The following is a 16,496-nucleotide window of genomic DNA, read 5'->3' on the forward strand; positions in this document are numbered from 1 at the left end:
AGGGGGCCTGTGGGGAGGGCTGGAGCAGGACAGATACCGACGCAGCCTCTTGGCTGAGGTGGTCTGGGGACAGACTTCTTGAGGGGGCCGTGGTACATGATGGGGGGGACGGAGATGAGGGGCCTCGGGGCTCCGTGTGTTCCTGGGACAGAGAAGGTGCCGGCCAGGTGGGTGAGGGCCAGGCCCAAGGAGGGCTGGCTGTGTCCTCTATTTGAGGCAGAACCCACCCCCCCCCCCCCGCCACTGCCACCCCAACAAGGCCAGGAGAGAACCTAGGCTTTTCTTAGAGTTTTCGTCAGTATTTAATTATAATATAATAGAGCAGGGTGAGGGGCTCTGAGGTGTGTGTGGAACCTAAGACAGCCCCTGACGCCTGGGTACCACTGCCCCCCCGCCGTGACAGTGGGCCCGGGGGGTGCCGGGCGGAGGCCCCCATAAATAGCACCATGCATGGGCGCCGAGGGGAGGGCGACTCCCCAGCTGGGGCCCGTTCCCCTTGTTGCCCCCCTGCCCCCAGGCTGTTTGGTGGGCTGGGCTGTGCATGAGGGTGGCTCACGGACAGCCTGCCCTTCCCCACACCAGGAGCTCTTTTCCAGGCCCGGAGGGGCACGAGGTCCCGGACCCCATGCGTGTGCCCCTCCACCCGTGTGCTGCATCTCTTGGCCGTGGGGGCACTTCACCGGCACAGTCCCCAACCAGGGACCCTGTGCGCCCATGTCCTGGGGCTCCCCTGGGAGGCATTGGTGGGTCAGGGAGAGCCGCAGCGCCAGACCATCCCCCGCAGGGAGGCGTGTGTGGAGGTGCAGAGCAGCAGATCTGGGGAGCGATGGGCCGGCTCGGCCCCGAGTCCCCTCCCTACGGGACGGGGACACCTCCTACCCCCGGGGTCACGTGAGCGGCGAGAGGCGAGCCAAGCTGGCAGTCCCCACAGCCTCCCCACGGCATGCGGCATGCTCCTCCGGGGAAGGGTCCGCCGGGGCTCCTGGCGGAGGCTCCGAAGGATGCAGGCCAGCCGAGGAAGCCGGTCAGAGGGGCCAAGGGCAGGGTCCCTCCTCGGGCCTCAGAGGCAGGGGCCCCGGGGAGCCCGGCCTGCTGGGGAAGACGATCGTGGCATACTCGGTCTGTTCGGGGGCGCAGGGGGCCGGGGGCTCGGGCGTCTTCTCTCGCCACTGAAAATCCAGCTCTCCGTAGTCGACGGTGAACACGGGTGCCGCAGAGGGGCCCTCCTTCTGTAGGGAGAGGGCTGGCGTTGGCGGTCCCGCGGCAGACACGCGGAGGCGCGCCGGTGCACGTGCAGACGCCAAGCCGGAGCGAAGCTGGGCAGGGCCCGCGCTCCGTGACCCTTCCTGGGGCCCGGTGTCCCCGCGCTCAGACTCCCTGGCGGGTTCCCAGCCCCGCTGAGCCCTGCAGCGGCCCCGGCCCTCCCCCAGCACGGTGCGGGCTCTGGCGCCAGGGCGCCAAGGGAAGAGAACTCACCAGAGGCTCGTCCTCGCTCCCACACGCACAGGCACCTGTGAAGAAGCGTCCGGAGTGAGCCCAGGAGACCCGGCGGTCCTCGGGGTGGGGGTTGTGGCAGGGGTCCCTGCCCCCGGGGGCTTGGGAGGGCACCACGCCTTCCGCCCGAGGAATGTCCTCTCCACTCCCCCCCCAACCCACCCAGCGGTCTGGCTGACCCCGCCCCCCACGTGGTGACCCTGAGTCCCTGCTTGTCAACCAAAAGTCCGACTTGGACCGCGGGTTGTCCGGGTTGGCGACCACCTAGGACCCCCGGCTTGGGTCCTGCCGCGGGTGCCTACTGTCTCGGGCTGCAAACCCTGGCCGAGAGAGGAGCCCACCAGACCCACCCACCATCCCCGGGCTGGTGCAGCACACGGTGGCGGGGGGCGGGGGGGGGGGGGGGTGGCGGGTGGTCACAGTGAATCAGTGTAGCAAGTCTCTCTCCAACTGATGCCACGTGTCCACCAGTGGCCAGCACACAGAGCACATAGCACATTCTCGAAAATATCAGGAGGAAAATCGTTGGAGAAATGAACTCCCACTGGAGACTGGCTGAGGTTGAGTACTGCTGCCCCGGGGAGACTGGCTGCCCTCCCAGACCCCAGCCGTCCTCCCTCCTGACGCCATCTGCCCTCCCTGACCCCAGCTGCCCTCCCTCCTGACGCCATCTGCCCTCCCTGACCCCAGCCGCCCTCCCTCCTGACCCTAGCCTCCCTCCCTGACCCCAGCCGTCCTCCCTCCTGATGCCATCTGCCCTCCCTGACCCCAGCTGCCCTCCCTCCTGACGCCATCTGCCCTCCCTGACCCCAGCCGCCCTCCCTCCTGACGCCATCTGCCCTCCCTGACCCCAGCCGCCCTCCCTCCTGACGCCATCTGCCCTCCCTGACCCCAGCTGCCCTCCCTCCTGACCCTAGCCTCCCTCCCTGACCCCAGCCGTCCTCCCCGACCCCAGCTGCCCTCCCTCCTGACCCCAGCCACCCTCCTGACACCATCTGCCCTCCCTGACCCCAGATGCCCTCCCTCCTGACCCCAGCCTCTCTCCCTGACCCCAGCTGCCCTCCCTGACTCCATCTGCCCTCCCTGACCCCAGCCGTCCTCCCTGACCCCACTGTCCTCCCTAACCCCAGCCGCCTTCCCTGACCTCAGCTGCCCTCCCTGACCCGCTCAGCGGGGAGATCTTGGAAGTCTTGTTCAGGACCCTGTGGAACCTCCTATTCTCTGGCCACATGTCCCCCCGGGTGCCTTTCCCAGGAGACCATGACCTGGAGCCTGGGGAAGAGCTGACCCCTGGCTGGGTCCCCTCTCAGTGGCTCCGGGAGAATCAACTTCGGCACCTCCCTCCAGCCCCAGGGACGTGCATCCAACATCAGAGTGACCAGTCGTCCTCGTGACGCCGGGAGGCCAGGGTAGGTGCACCTGGGGGCGAGGTGGGGGCCTCATACCACCCTGGTGGTTGTGGTCAACAGCAGAGCCCAGCGGCTGTTAGAATGACTTTCACTGTGCCCTGTGGGCTGAGGTGTGGCCTGAGGTTTGGGGGTGGCCTTGGTGCAGAGTAGGTGGCTCAGCCTGTTGGGGGGCTTCTCCTCACTTTGGCAGCTGCCTACGCCCCCATCCCTCCTTAAAACAGGTGTTAGGGATAGGGGGCCCCGGAACCTGGGAGGCCTGCTCCAGGCCCAGCCCCTCCTTGAGGGGTCCTCGCTGCGAGGGCGCTGGGGGGAGGCGGGGGGGGAGGGGGAGGGTTGGGATCCCTGGCGGGTGAGGCTGTGGGTTGTGCCTTGGGCTCTGTCTGCGGGGAACGGCAGTAGGGTTTGGCACGATGTTACCTCGAGTGGCCCTGGGGAAGGCCGCAGCCAGCACCCAGGTCAGCAGCAGCAACAGCAGGACACCCACCAGCACGCTTGTGACGCCCACGACCAGCCCCTGGCCCTGGCCCGTGAGTCTGGGTGGGGGGCTGGGACTCTCCGTGGGGGGCTCCAGGACTCTCTCTGGAGGGGCAGAAGGACAGAGACTCACTAAGGGGAGACAGAGAGGGGACACGGGGGGGGGACCCAGGGAGGGGACATGGGTGGGACATGGGGGGGACCCAGGGAGGGGACTCAGGAAGGGGGGACACGGGGGGGGAACCAGGGGGGGACCCAGGGAGGGGGGACCCAGGGAAGGGACATGGGGGGACACGGGGGGGACCCAGGGAGGGGATTCAGGAAGGGGGGACCCAGGGAGGGGACCCAGAGAGGGTACACAGGGGGACCCAGGGAGGAGACATGGCGGGGGACACCGGGGGGGACCCAGGGAAGGGACCCAGGGAGGGAGGACCCAGGGAGGGGACCCAGGGAGGGGGGACCCAGAGAGGGTACATGGGGGGACCCAGGGAGGAGACACGGGGGGACACCAGGGGGAACCCAGGGAGGGGACCCAGGGAGGGAGGACCCAGGGAGGGGACCCAGGGAGGGGGGACCCAGGGAGGGGGGACCCAGGGAGGGGACATGGGGGGGACCCAGGGAGGGGACTCAGGAAAGGGGGACCCAGGGAGGGGACCGAGAGAGGGTACACGGGGGAGGTACCCAGGGAGGGGACCCAGGGAGGGGGGACCCAGGGAGGGGGGACCCAGAGAAGGTACACGGAGGGACCCAAGGAAGAGACATGGTGGGGACACTGGGAGGGACCCAAGGAGGGGATTCAGGAATGGGGGACCCAGGGAGGGGAGACCCAGGGAGAGGACCCAGGGAGGGGACCCAGAGAGGGGGGACCCAGAGGGTACATGGGGAGGGTACCCAGGGAGGGTACCCAGGGAGGGGGGGACTCAGGGAGGGGACATTGGGGGGACATGGGGGGAACCCAGGGAGGGGACTCAGGAAGGGGGGACCCAGGGAGGGGACATGGGGGGGACATGGGGGGGACCCAGGGAGGGGACCCAGAGAGGGTACACGGGGGAGGTACCCAGGGAGGAGACCCAGGGAGGGGGGACCCAGGGAGGGGGGACCCAGAGAGGGTACATGGGGGGACCCAGGGAGGAGACATGGGGGGGACACTGGGAGGGACCCAGGGAGGGGACTCAGAAAGGGGGGACCCAGGGAGGGGACCCAGGGAAGGGATCCAGGGAGGGGACCCAAAGAGGGGGGACCCAGAGAGGGTACACGGGGGGCATACCCAGGGAGGGGACCCAGGGAGGTGGGACCCAGGGAGGGGACCCAGCATCCTCCCCTGCCCGAATCCTGAGGGGCCTGGCTTCTAGCTCTGCACCGACCAGCCTCTCCCAGGCGGCACCTCCGTTGAGCTTCCAAGCTTTCCTTACCCTGACAAGTGCCACCTGCCACCCCCCCCTGAGGCCCTGCCTTTCCTTAAGGGGCAGCGGGTGTGGGGGTGCTTCAGTCACCCCGTGGGTCGGAAGTGCAGCCTGGGCAATCCCTGCCACGCCCCCTGCCCTGGCCGCCCGGCCGTGCACCTTTCACAGTGAGCTCCGCTCGTGGGCTCTCATAGATCTGCGTGTTGGGGGGCAGGTAGATGGCCCCGCAGAGGTAGATGCCGCTGTCATTGAGCTGGGCGGTGAGGATGGTCGTGTGGAAGTCCTGCCCGCTGGGCAGCCGCGTGACGCGGAAGCGCCTGTCCTTGCCGGGCTCGGTGTGGTTCTCCTGGAAGGCGGCCAGCTTGTCCGTCTGGTTGCGGGGACTCACGCGGTACCAGTTGAGCACGAAGCTCTCAGGTACGTCGGGCAGGTGGCAGACGAAGGTGGCGTTCTCCCCCTCGAGCACCGTGAGCTGGGCCGGGGAGAAGGTGAGGGGGCTCCAGGGCCTGTAGGGGGAGTCTGAGGTGTGGGGAGAGGACCGGCTGGTGAGGAAGGAGGCACGCGGGCAGCCCGCCCAGACCCTCCTGCTCTCCCCACCTTCGCATGCTGCAGAGCCCCTGGTGGCTCCTCCCTGGTGGCTCTAGAGGCCGAGGCGCTCTCCCCGGGCAGCTCTGTGGTGGGACTTTTGTCCTTTGAGCCCACCGAGACCCGAGGCCCCAGGTCCCCCAGTTTTCTCCCTGGACCGTGGTGGTTAGGCCGTCACCCTTCCCTTGCTGACTCCGGGTTGCTAGTGTCCGAGGGCCTGACCCCCCACGTTCCTGGCTCCACCGTCCTGGGCCGCTGGCGCATCGGGGGCCTGGCCGGGTCCCGTGTATACTGAGGGTGGAGGGGTGGGTGTCCGAGAGGCTGGGAGGGGCCGGTGGGGGCCTCCCACGGAAAGCCCAGCCCCCAGGAGGCTCAGGGTCCAGCCTTTGGCCCGTCTCAGGACAAGCTCAGAGCTGGGTGGGGTCAGCGTGGGTCCCTCCGTGTCTTCCGCCACGACCCTGGGGACGGGAGCTCAGAGGCCAGCCGGGCCGTCGCCCCCTGATATGGACAGAAATGGAGGCCCCTGACAGTCCTGGGCCCCGGCCCGCTCTCCACAAAACGAGGCCTTGCAAGAACACCCGACGGCCAGGGCTCTGGCCCAGGGACGCCGCCACGCCGGGCACGCCCAGGCCCACGTGCACACATGCACTCGTGCTCCCACACTTCCACAAGCGCCCGCGTGAGTGTACACGCCCTCGCGTGCTCACCGCGGCCGGGGAGAGGCCCCTCCATCGAGGCCCAGGCACCGCGCCAGCAGCACCCATACGGGGTCAAGGCGACACGGGGACGGGTCACAGGCTCCCCGGGTTCCAGAGACAGAGTCACGGCCAAACCCACACGTGCTGGGCCCCCCTTCCTTGTGGTCGGCTCACACGGGGAGGCTGCGCCACAACCTGAGTTACACACGGGGAAACCAAGGCTCGGAGGGAGGAGGCGGCTGGCCATGAGCTGCTAAGCCAGGACCCAGCTCTGGCCCTGCCGCCCCCTGCCCCGGCCCCCTGCCCCTGCAGCCCCCAGCCCCTCCCGGCCCCTGCCGCGCTGCTCCCCTGGGAGCATCCAGACCTGAGACGTGGCCCAGCGGGGTTGTTTCCTGGCTCTCCCGGCACGTCCCCCACCCCTCGGCTCCCCAAATGCTCAGGGACCGGGGACGTCAGTCCCGAGGTGAGGCCGTGTGGCTGCCCCTCTGAGCTTTTCTTCCCTGGCGAGGCCTCCACCCCAGCAACAGCGTGTGCCGGGCGAGGTTCCTCACACATGGGGCCACAGCCCTTCAGCGGGAGTCCCTCTGCCTCTGGGGACAGGGTGCCTGAGGCCGGTCACGGGTCCTTCTGGCCGAGTGACTGTGGCCCTGGGGAAGAAGGGGCTGGTGCCAGGGCCCAGAGAGCCCCGTCGGGGCGCGGGTAACAAGAGCTCTTCCTGTACGTCCCCACTGGGCACCTCACGTGGGGCGAGATCACAGAGGTGGTGAGAGCAGGGTGGGCCCTGACATGCCCGCAGCATCCTTGTGCGTCGCTGGCCCTGCTCGGGGGAGCACGCAGGGTGCCCCCCACCCCCCTTTACACTGGGAGCCCCCAGGCTTAGAGAGGCTGGACCAACCAGTCTGGACCTTCTACTTTTGGCCTCCCTGGTGTCTCCCTTGGCCACTGATGGAAGGACAGGGCTGTCACGTGGCTATGAGGGTGGGCACCCCCTGGGTGTCAGGGCCAGGAGGCCGCCCAGCCTGGGGTCCCCTGGCCCCCGTGGGGGGGGTGGCTGTCCGTGCATCTCTGCGTCCCCGCAGAGGGCCCATCCCACTGGCCAGGAGGAGGCCAGAAGGCCTGGAGGGGGCCAGGCCGGGACTGGGGGGGGGGTGGCTGGTGCAGGCGGGAGACCCACTGCTTTGTGGAGCCGGCCATCTGCTCACGGACCCCAGCCCGGCTTTCCCGGGGGTGACACAGCACCAGGGGCGCCCACAGTAAGCCCATCTCCTATTGTAACTGTGCGTCCCAGGCGCACACGACCAGCACGGGCCAGCAGGACCGCTGACCCTGGCGGCACCGACAGCCGTCTTTACGCATCTGCCCGAGAAGCGCACGTCCACTCACGGAACTCGTCGAGGGAGGAACAGTGCCAGCAGGGCGAAGTCTGGCACCGAGGCCGTGTGATCCGTGGGGCCCACCCAGCCCCGTGCCTCCGGGCTCCCTCTGGTCCACGTGGTGCATGGGCTGCCCACTCCCGCAAGTCCCCCACCCCCCACAAGGGCCCCTCGAGGACTCTGGTTCAGACCCTCACTGCCCCGTGTCTGACATGAATTTGCAACCATTTGGGTCACTCCTCTGTTCGTCGGCTCCTTATGGGCCTCCCAGGGAGTCTGAACTTGGTGAGGAGAGGACTCTGGGCTGTCCGGAGCCCCGTCCACCCTGGCCCAGCCTCTCTGCCTAGGCGTCTACACGGCAGCCTCCCGGTCCTGCCCAGGTCCCACTTCCTCTGGGCGCCATACAGCCTCACCGCTTCTCCTCAGACTCCTGCCCGGGACACACTCCCACGGCCGGGCCCGTTCCCTTCCCACCCGCCCGTGTCCTCACAGCACGCTCAGGGGCAGGGGCCGGATACAGCGGCAGCTTACGCCTGGCCCGAGACAGGTCAAGGGGGTAGTGTTCCTGTGGGGAAGGCGGGAGGGGGCAGGCCCGTCGAAGGCTCCAGAGCAGCTCTGACCAGGGAGCACCCACCTCCCTCAAGTCACAGGGTGTGTGACCGTCGAGGGCGCTGGTTGTTTGGCCGGGGTGCAGGGCCGTAGGGGGGATCCTAGCCGGGTGCTCAGGGGCCTGTCCGGATGGAGAAAGATGGGCTCCCTGGAATAGGAGCCTGGGAGCACCAGGGGGGAGTGGGCCAGAGGGAGCACGGGGCTGAGACCTCATGGGGGAGATAGAGGGGCTAGGAGGGCCCTCGGCTATCTGCTTTCCGGGAGCAGGAGCGACGGCCAGATGGGGCCTGGGAGTCAACCCAAACTCCTTCCCAGAGAAGGGTCGATAGTGGAACTCACTTCTGAGGACAGAGGATGGGAGTCCACTTTGTCCCTACGATACCAACATCTGTGAGTCTTATATTGTTTGGGCTTAAACACTGAAATGTTGTCTATTTATATTTGATAATGAGATGTTTGGGGGGTGGGCTCAGGAGAGAACACTGTGCCCGCCTGGCAGGGTGGGGACCCCGAGACCTCACGGTGGGGCCCAGCGTTGCGGGACAGGCTGTGTGTCAGGCTCCCACAGAGAGCAGTGCGGCCCACGGGCCACACGTTTCACCCCCAGCTGGCGCTGGATTTAGGCAAACCCTGTCTGTGGTGTCAGAAGGGTCACGCAATGGGCTGTCGGGGCTCCAGCCACTCCCACGGGTCTCTTACTCATCAGGACGGAAACAGGGTGCCTTGGCCTCCTTGCCGTGGGGTCCCCGAAGGGCCCCAGCACGCCTGTGATCACCCACAAACAGGTGTCAGACACACCCGGGGGTGCGTGCCTGTGCCCCTGGCTTGGACCCTTTCTGCCGTCAGCAAAAGTGAGAACAAACACATGGGGCCTCGTCCAAGTAAAAAGCGTCTGCACAGCAAAGAAAACCATCAACACAGTGGAAAGGCCACCTACGGGATGAGAGAAAGTGTTTGCAAATTACACACCTGATAATATCCAAAAGACATAAAAACTCATGTAAATCGCTAGCAAAACGCCCAAACAATCCAATTAAAAATGGGCAGAGGACCTGAACAGACACTTTTCCAAAGAAGACACACAGAGGGCCACAGACACATGGAAAGATAGTCCACATCTCTCATCGTCGGGGAGATACAAATCCAAACCATGGTGAGACGCCTCCCCCCACACTGGTCAGAGTGGCTGACGTTAACGACCCAAGAAACAGGTGCTGGCGAGGACGTGGAGAAAGGGCAACCTCGTGCACTGCTGGTGGGATTGCAAATTGGTGCAGCCACTCTGGAGAACAGTGTGGAGGCTCCTCAAGAAACCAACAACAGAACTACCCTACGACCCGGCAATTCCTCTTCTGATACTTATCCGCAGAGAAAGACTAATTTGAAAAGATATGCGCAGCTCTATGTTTACAGCAGCATTGTACCAACAGCCAAAGTATGGAAGCAGCCGACAGACGATGGATAAGGCAGGTGTGCTGTGTACACGACGGAATGTTGCTCAGCGACTAAAAAAAAAAAAAAAAAAAAAAAAGAACGAAACCTGCCATTTGTGACCACATGGACGGAGCCAGAGAGCACTGTGCTAAGTGAAGTAAGTCAGTCGGAGAAAGACAAACACCATAGGATCTCATTTCCACGTGGAATCTAAAAACGAAAAGCAAACTAAAACACGACCCGAGCTCACGGACGTAGGGGACAGATTGGTGGCTACCGAGACGGGGAGGGAAGTGCTGGCAAGTTGGGGGGGGTGTCAAAGCGCATAAACTTGCAGTTACGAAATGCGAGAGTCACGGCGCGGGGATGCGCTGCACGGTGACGGGGACGACAGTCAGTGCCGTGTTGCGCATTTGGAAGCGCTACGGAGTGGACTGAAAGTTCTCACTACAGGAGACGTGTTTTGTGACTGTGTGTGGTGACAGATGTTGGTGGCCTTACCGGGGTCGTCGTTTTACAGTATATACACATCGCGAATCATTTCATTGTGCATCTGAAATTAGTACGTTGTGGTCAATCGTACCTCAGTAAAAATATTCCTAATTCTGTATTCCCGACCCTAAGGCTTTCCATATCCAAAATAAAATTGAGATTTGATTGAAAAAAAAAAACAAACACCACACGCACACACAGAGAAGGGCAGGGCTGGCGGTGGCAGAGAGAGCTGGGGCCCCCAGTTGGAAGGAGCTGAAGACAGAGACATCTGAGTGAAGCAGGGGGTCCTCGGCTGGGCTCCCATCAGGGCTGGATAACCCAGCCTGGGGGGCCCTGGGGTGCAGGAGCATCCGGGCTGTGGGTCAAGGCTACCGTCCCGGGAGGAAGCCTCTGGAGTGTTAGCAGAGAAGTCTGACATCTCAGAAAGCCCTGTGGGCTGAGCTGTGACCCCCGGTGCATGTGTTGAAGTCCTCATCCTCAGCACTGCAGAACGTGACCTTATTTGGAAATAGGGTCATTGTACATGTAATTAATTAAGATAAGCTGGAGCTTGTGGGTCCCTCATCCGACATGACTGGTGTCCTTGTAAGAAGGGGGAAATTTGGACGCAAACATACGAGAGGTCCGTGTGAAGCTGGAGCGGGGATGGGGTCATGCACCCACAAGCTAAGAAACCCCAAGGACTGCCAGCAAACGGCAGAAGCCGGGGGAACCTGGAATGGATGCCCCCTCCGCTTCGGAGGGGGTCAGCCCGGCCCACACCTGCTCTCGGACCCGCAGCCCCCAGGGGTCGGTATTTCGTTATGGCTCACCCGGCAAATTAACACAGAAGCAAATGTGCCAGGGTTGGTTGCGAGCTGGCCACTCTGGGGAGGGGGTCCGCTGCCTGCTTTTGTGACTTTGCTGTAGGTTTCAGGCATTTCTCAAAATTATAAAGCAGAAAAGATACATAAGCGAAATCTGGCTTCAAAGGACATTATCACGGGTTGTGCCGGACAGTTTTCATTAACGATCTGATTCCATTCTCAGCATAAGGCAGGCATCCCTGTCCCCAGCGGCAGGTGCCTCGTCAGCGATGCTGAACTCAAGCCTGCCTGTTTCAAAGCCTGTACGTACCCTTACCACTGTTGTTCGCTAGCATAGGGCTCGGCCAACTCTTGGGTTTGGGATATTTCGTAAAATGCAAAACAAAAAACGTGTACATGAGGAGCTGTGGGGGACACCCATGGGAACGACCAAAATAATAAATACAGAGAATAAATCAGGAAGGGAAAGAAATGACATGGAACCAGATGTCCCACAGCCAGCAGTGCCGGAGGCCGATGGAAGAGCCGGAGGACCACCCGGCCTGTGATGTTGGCAGCGTGAGCGCTCAGTGCTGAGGTGGGGAAATGGAGGCACGCCCAGCCATGTTCTTATCTTCCCCTGCTTTGGGAAGGGGTCCTGGTGGGTAGCTGGCCACCAGGGCTGAGTCATGGCCTGACTATGCTGGGATGACATCCGCCCCTCGGCCCCTGTTCCCCGGGCTCCCACGCAAGGACCCCCATGGGGCACCTTTTGGCCACAGGCCCTTGGACAACCGACCTCTGTTCTGAGTTCCCTCCCTTGAACCTGAGGGCCAGGCCAGCCTGAGGAGGAAATGCAGGGTGGTTGGGCAGCCCCAGGGTCGGGGGGGGGAGGGGGCTCAGGGGCCGTCACACCTCTGAGCCCAGCGAGGTCCAGAGAAAAGACTCTGGGCCCCTCCCAGGGATCCACCTTCCCTGGAGGACAAGGGCAGCCGGGCCCCTCTCCCCGACCAGCAGACTCTGACCGGGGGCCCCCAGGGCCTGCCCGACAGACACCCCCCGAGAGGGGGCTAGGGGCCAGGGCCTCCTTGCCAGATCCTGCCGCAGATGCCCCCCACCAGCCGTGCCCACCCCTGCACACCCAAGAGTCTTGTCTAGAGGCCCCAGGCCCGTGGCAGGTGTGCTGGAGAGGTGAGAAGTCTTCACCTGAATGGCCACACCTCGGATATAATTAGAGAAGTGTCTCTGGGCTGTCCAGCCTGGAGCCTTGCAGAGACAGTCCTCCCCCTGGGAGGCTGGTCCCATCCCCAGCAGAACATTAGCATCTGGGCTGAGGACCCATCATCCTTCAGAGAGCGTCCGGCCTGTCCCACGGGACTCTGAGGAGGAGCTGGGAGGTTCCTGCCTGCTTATTGGCGAGGATTGGACTGGACACCAGGTGAGGTGGGCAGGCAGGAAACTGGAGCCCAGAGAGGCCCCTTCCCCTGCCCAAAGCCACACAGCGCCCTGCCAGGGGCAGAGCTGGGCCTCCGGGCCCTGGCCCCCCACCCCCCAGCCCCCTCCCCACCTGCCAGGGGGCATGGGCGGGAAGTCTTCCCCCTGACCACGTACCTAAGAGCCATCCTGGCCACCAGCCCAGCTGCAGCACGGCCCAGACAAGAGGCCAGGGCGCCCGTGGGGTCCCCATGCCTGGAGCGGCAGCCGCTGCCTCCGTAATCTCTTCCTCCACGGCTCTGGTAGAGTGTCAGCGGAAAGGAAACTGTCCCGTGTTAGGACGAGACCCGCCCCAGCCCCAGCCCTGCCCCCTCTTCCTCCTCCTCCACGTGGGTGGAGATTGGAGGGGAGCCTGAGAGAGAGAAGGGTACAGAGGGAGACAGAGAGACAGAGATGGGGGTGGGGGGGTGGGAGAGGGAGATGGGGGCAGAGATAGAAGATAGAAGTGAGAGGGTAGAGACGCAGGAGCCACAGAGACCCAGAAATGGAGGGAGAGAGAGAGGCCGAAGGAGAAGGGAAGGCCAGCCGCCGCTCCCCCACCGTGGGGTCTGTCCAGCAGCGGTTTTTGTCCTTTTATTTGTTGTTGCTTCTTCGCCCTTCCGCTGAGGCTGGTGAGGCTGCAGGGCCCTGTGTCCTCCCCCCTCCTGCTCTTGGGAGGGCAGGTCGTCTGGGCTCAGGCACCCCCCCCCGCCACCCCTCATCTACAATGAAGGGTGGCGTCAGCCCACCTTGCCTGCGCTTGAGGGGTGGAATCCACCATACCCTGACACTGCTGAGGGGGGCAGGGGGCAGGGAGCATGGGGGAAGGACAGGGGGCAGGGGTGGGGGGAAGGGGCTGGGGCAGGGACAGGGAGCAGGGGGCAGGGGGCAGGGGGCAGGGGAAGAGGGCAGGGAGCAAGGGGAGGGGGGAGGGGCAGGGCAGGGACAGGGAGCAGAGGGCAGGGAAGAGGGCAGGGGGCAAGGGGAGGGGGGAGGGGCGGGGCAGGGACAGGGAGCAGGGGGCAGGGGCAGGGAGCAAGGGCAGGGGTCAGGGAGCAAGGGGAGGGGGTAGGGGCAGGGCAGGGGGCAGGAAGCACGGGGCAAGAAGGAGGGGAGGGGTGGGGGCAAAGGGCAGGGGCAGGGAACAGGGGCAGAGGGCAGGGGGCAGAGGCAGGGGTAAGGGGCAAGGGCAGGGGGTAGGGGGCAGGGGGTAGGAGCAGGGGCGGGGGTTAGGGGCAGGGGGTAGGAGCAGGGGCGGGGGTTAGGGGCAGGGTGCAGGGACAGGGGGCAGGAGGTAGGGACAGGGGCAGAGGGCAGGGGGCAGGCTCAGGGGGCAGGGGCAGGGGCAGAGGGCAGGGGGCTCTTCCATGGCCAAGGGCTCACCCCACCCCTGAGCTGCAAGGCCACCACTCTGGGGCAGCTGAGGGTCTGTGCGAGCCCACGTGAGACCCCTCTCCTCCAGTCCTGTGTCGCGGACTGGGGTCTCCCTGGCCCCGGGGTGGCTTTGGTTTGCCCGGCCCTGGGGCCGTTGGCCCAGCTTCAGGGGCCGCAGGCCAGGCGGGGTCCCGCGTCCTTCCGCAGCGGCCCCCGGCTCTTCCTCCACGCAGTGTCCCGAGGACACCCAGTCCTGGAGGCTCAACCTGTCACGCAGCCCCTCTTGCCCGGCCCCCCCAGCACGTGGTCCTGGGGTCCCCAGGGACGCTGGGGTCTGGAGGCGGCTGCCGGTTTCCTGGCCCGTGCTCTCGTGTCCGACGGTGACGAGCGGGAGCGGAAACGGCTGACACGGGTGGCTGGGCGCGTGGGTCTCACAGCCTGAGCGACAAGGCAGAGCCCGCCTGACAGCTGGCGGGCCGCCCAGCTCCACTCGGCTCGGCGGCGAAGGGAAGACATTAAAGAGAACTGAAGCTGTGGAAAAAGAGCATCAAAGACGCATCTGCGGGCGAGGGCGAGCAGAGGAAGCTTTGGTGCTGAGCGAAGGGCCACTCCCAGAGTCGGGGCGCGGGCCGCGGGGGCGGCGTGGTGGGCAGGAGCCCTGCCGGCCAGGCTGGGCACAGGGCCTGTGGCTCACCCGAAGCTGCCGGATGGCTCAGGGGACAGCCCCCGTGGACACCCCTCGTGGACAGCTGTCTCCCACACACCTGCCTCGTGGCCTCCCCTCAGATGGCAGGCGCTTGGCCTGGGGCTGGGGAGGCGGGTCAGGTCAGGTTAAGGACGGCCGGGTGCCCGGCAAGGCTCAGACCTGTGGGCACCTGCCTCGAGGCTCCGCGCTGGGGGGCATGATGCCCTGTGGGGCTCGGGGCTGGAGGGTCTGCCGGGAGGGGCGGTGTGGGGGTGTGCTCTGGGTGGAAGATGTCGTCGGGCCCCCCGGGGGCCCCTGCACCCCAGCCACACTGGCTGTGATTCCACGGGCAGGAGCTTGGATGCGCATCTAGAGTGGGCCCCCGGAGAACCTAAGGGTGTGTGGTGCCCCTCCTTGCCCAGCGCCCTCCGTCCCCCCTCTGTCACTTCCTCTCTTCTCCCTCCTTGGCTCCTATCCCCCTTTCCCACTGATGTCCACTGGGGTGGTGGGCTGCGTGCAGGGGCCCAGTGGAGAGGTTGAGAGGGGCACTCGGACCCTGGGGGCACTGGGTTGGCACAGGTGATATGGAGGCAGAGGGGGGCCCAGAGACTGTGAAGCCTGGGGAGGCGGCGGGGGGGGGGGGGCAGGGGAGCCTCCCACCCCACCCTGGGGTGGGCAGGACCAGCAGGTGACCGGATCAGAGCCGGTGGAGGAGGCTGGGACAGGTGGGGGAGGGGGCAAGAGCCCCAGGGACTATTGGAGTGCCGTACCCCCAAGGGGAGCTCCCTACCACCTGTCGGCATGCTCTCCCCCAAACTCGTGCTGTCTCCCCCAAACACAGTGTCCCCTCACACACTGTCCCCGCCACACTAACTGTCCCCTCACACACAGTGTCCTTGTCAGTATCCCCATCATAGTTTCCCCGACACACATAGTGTCCCCATCACACACACTGTCCCCGTCACACACTGTGTGTTTGCCCTGCCCCCACCATCTTTCATTGGGGACAGGAGGGAAGGGGAAGGTCAGGGTCTTCATCTGTCCCTTTCTGGTGGCCCCTGCTAGCCGGCCCTCTCCTCCCCGCCGTGTCCTGGCTTCACCCCTTCAGGTTCGGGAGGTCCCAGCCAGGGTGGCCTGCTCCCTGCCCCCACCTCGGGACCCTCTCCAGTAGGCAGGCATCGGGGATGCCCCCTGACCCCCGGGTCAGGGGTCTCTCGCGAAGAGCGTGTTGTGTGCGGTCCCTGGGAGATCGTAGGCTCTCTCGCCGGCCTCCTACCTTGGCCAGGCTCTCTCGAGGGCGACATTCTGCCCAAGGACCGCACGCCTGGCGAGGTTAGTGCCTCACAGGGTCGCCTGTGGGACGGCCTGAGCGTCCTGCACTTGGAGAGCTGTGGGGGAGCCTGGCGTGTGGCCTGCCGGGCTGGGCCCCACGGGGCAGGACCCTGGCCGCGTTCCCGCACGTGTGCGCGTCTGCAGCGGGCTCCGGAGGCCTGTGGTCTGTGCCGGGAGACTGTCAGGGCTGCACCTGCTGGGCGCCGTGTGCCCGCGTCCCTGTGTCCGACCTGCTCCGCGTCCACTGTTTGCTTTTGGCAGGACCAAGGGGAGAAGGCTCGGGAGGCCCCGGGCTGTTAGCGAGGGGGGTGCCCCCCTCCCCCCCCAGGCGCTCTGGTCCCAGGCGGTCTGGTCCTGCGGGGTGCCCCCCTCCCCCCCAGGCAGTCTGGTCCTGTGGGGTGCCCCCTCCCCCCCAGGTGGTCTGGATCTGCGGTGTGTCCCCCCCTCCCCCGGAGGTCTGGTCCCCAGGTGGTCTGGTCCTGTGGGGTGCCCCCCTCCCCCCCAGGCGGTCTGGTCCTGCGGGGTGCCCCCCTCCCCCCCAGGTGGTCTGGTCCTGCGGGGTGCCCCCCTCCCCCACCAGGCGCTCTGGTCCCAGGGGGTCTGGTCCTGTGGGGTGCCCCCTCCCTGAGAGGAGAGGAGTCCTGGTTTCCAAGGTGCCCAGCGGTGACGCCAGGGTGTGCAGGTGGGCTGGCGGATGGGCAGGTGCGGGGAGCCGGAACAGGAGCCAGCGCGATGGAAAGTGGGGGAGAGGGGATCCCCCCGCGCTTTCCCGAGCCAGCGGCCGAGTCACAGGGAGGTTTCCATTTATGGTAAAACACAGGAAGAAGGATCATCCCGAAACCGCCTCTGAGGGAGGCTGGGGTGATGTCACCC

At 65.6% G+C, this 16,496-nt stretch overlaps 1 protein-coding gene across 1 annotated transcript; it reads right to left on the bottom strand.

Moving 5' to 3' along the window:
- Window positions 1-284: 284 nt before the first annotated feature.
- Window positions 285-12,541, bottom strand: PDCD1 (programmed cell death 1). Its single transcript, XM_053216111.1, has 5 exons — window positions 12,371-12,541; window positions 4,940-5,299; window positions 3,321-3,482; window positions 1,477-1,511; window positions 285-1,229 (listed from the first exon to the last, which is right to left on the bottom strand). The coding sequence occupies exons 1-5, from the start codon at window positions 12,444-12,446 to the stop codon at window positions 1,026-1,028; spliced, it is 837 nt and encodes a 278-aa protein (XP_053072086.1). The 5' UTR covers window positions 12,447-12,541; the 3' UTR covers window positions 285-1,025.
- Between the last annotated feature and the right edge of the window lie 3,955 nt (window positions 12,542-16,496).

The sequence above is a fragment of the Acinonyx jubatus genome, chromosome C1 (assembly GCF_027475565.1).
Source record: "Acinonyx jubatus isolate Ajub_Pintada_27869175 chromosome C1, VMU_Ajub_asm_v1.0, whole genome shotgun sequence".
Lineage (NCBI taxonomy): Eukaryota > Metazoa > Chordata > Mammalia > Carnivora > Felidae > Acinonyx > Acinonyx jubatus.

Excerpts from the sequence above, each read along its gene's own strand:
- PDCD1 (XM_053216111.1), bottom strand. The coding sequence starts at position 12,446 with ATGGGGACCCCACGGGCGCCCTGGCCTCTTGTCTGGGCCGTGCTGCAG. Across the intron at positions 5,300-12,370 it reads GTGGCCAGGATGGCTCTTAG|ACTCCCCCTACAGGCCCTGG; the intron begins GTACGTGGTCAG and ends CCCACACCTCAG. Across the intron at positions 3,483-4,939 it reads AGCGGAGCTCACTGTGAAAG|AGAGAGTCCTGGAGCCCCCC; the intron begins GTGCACGGCCGG and ends CTGCCCCTCCAG.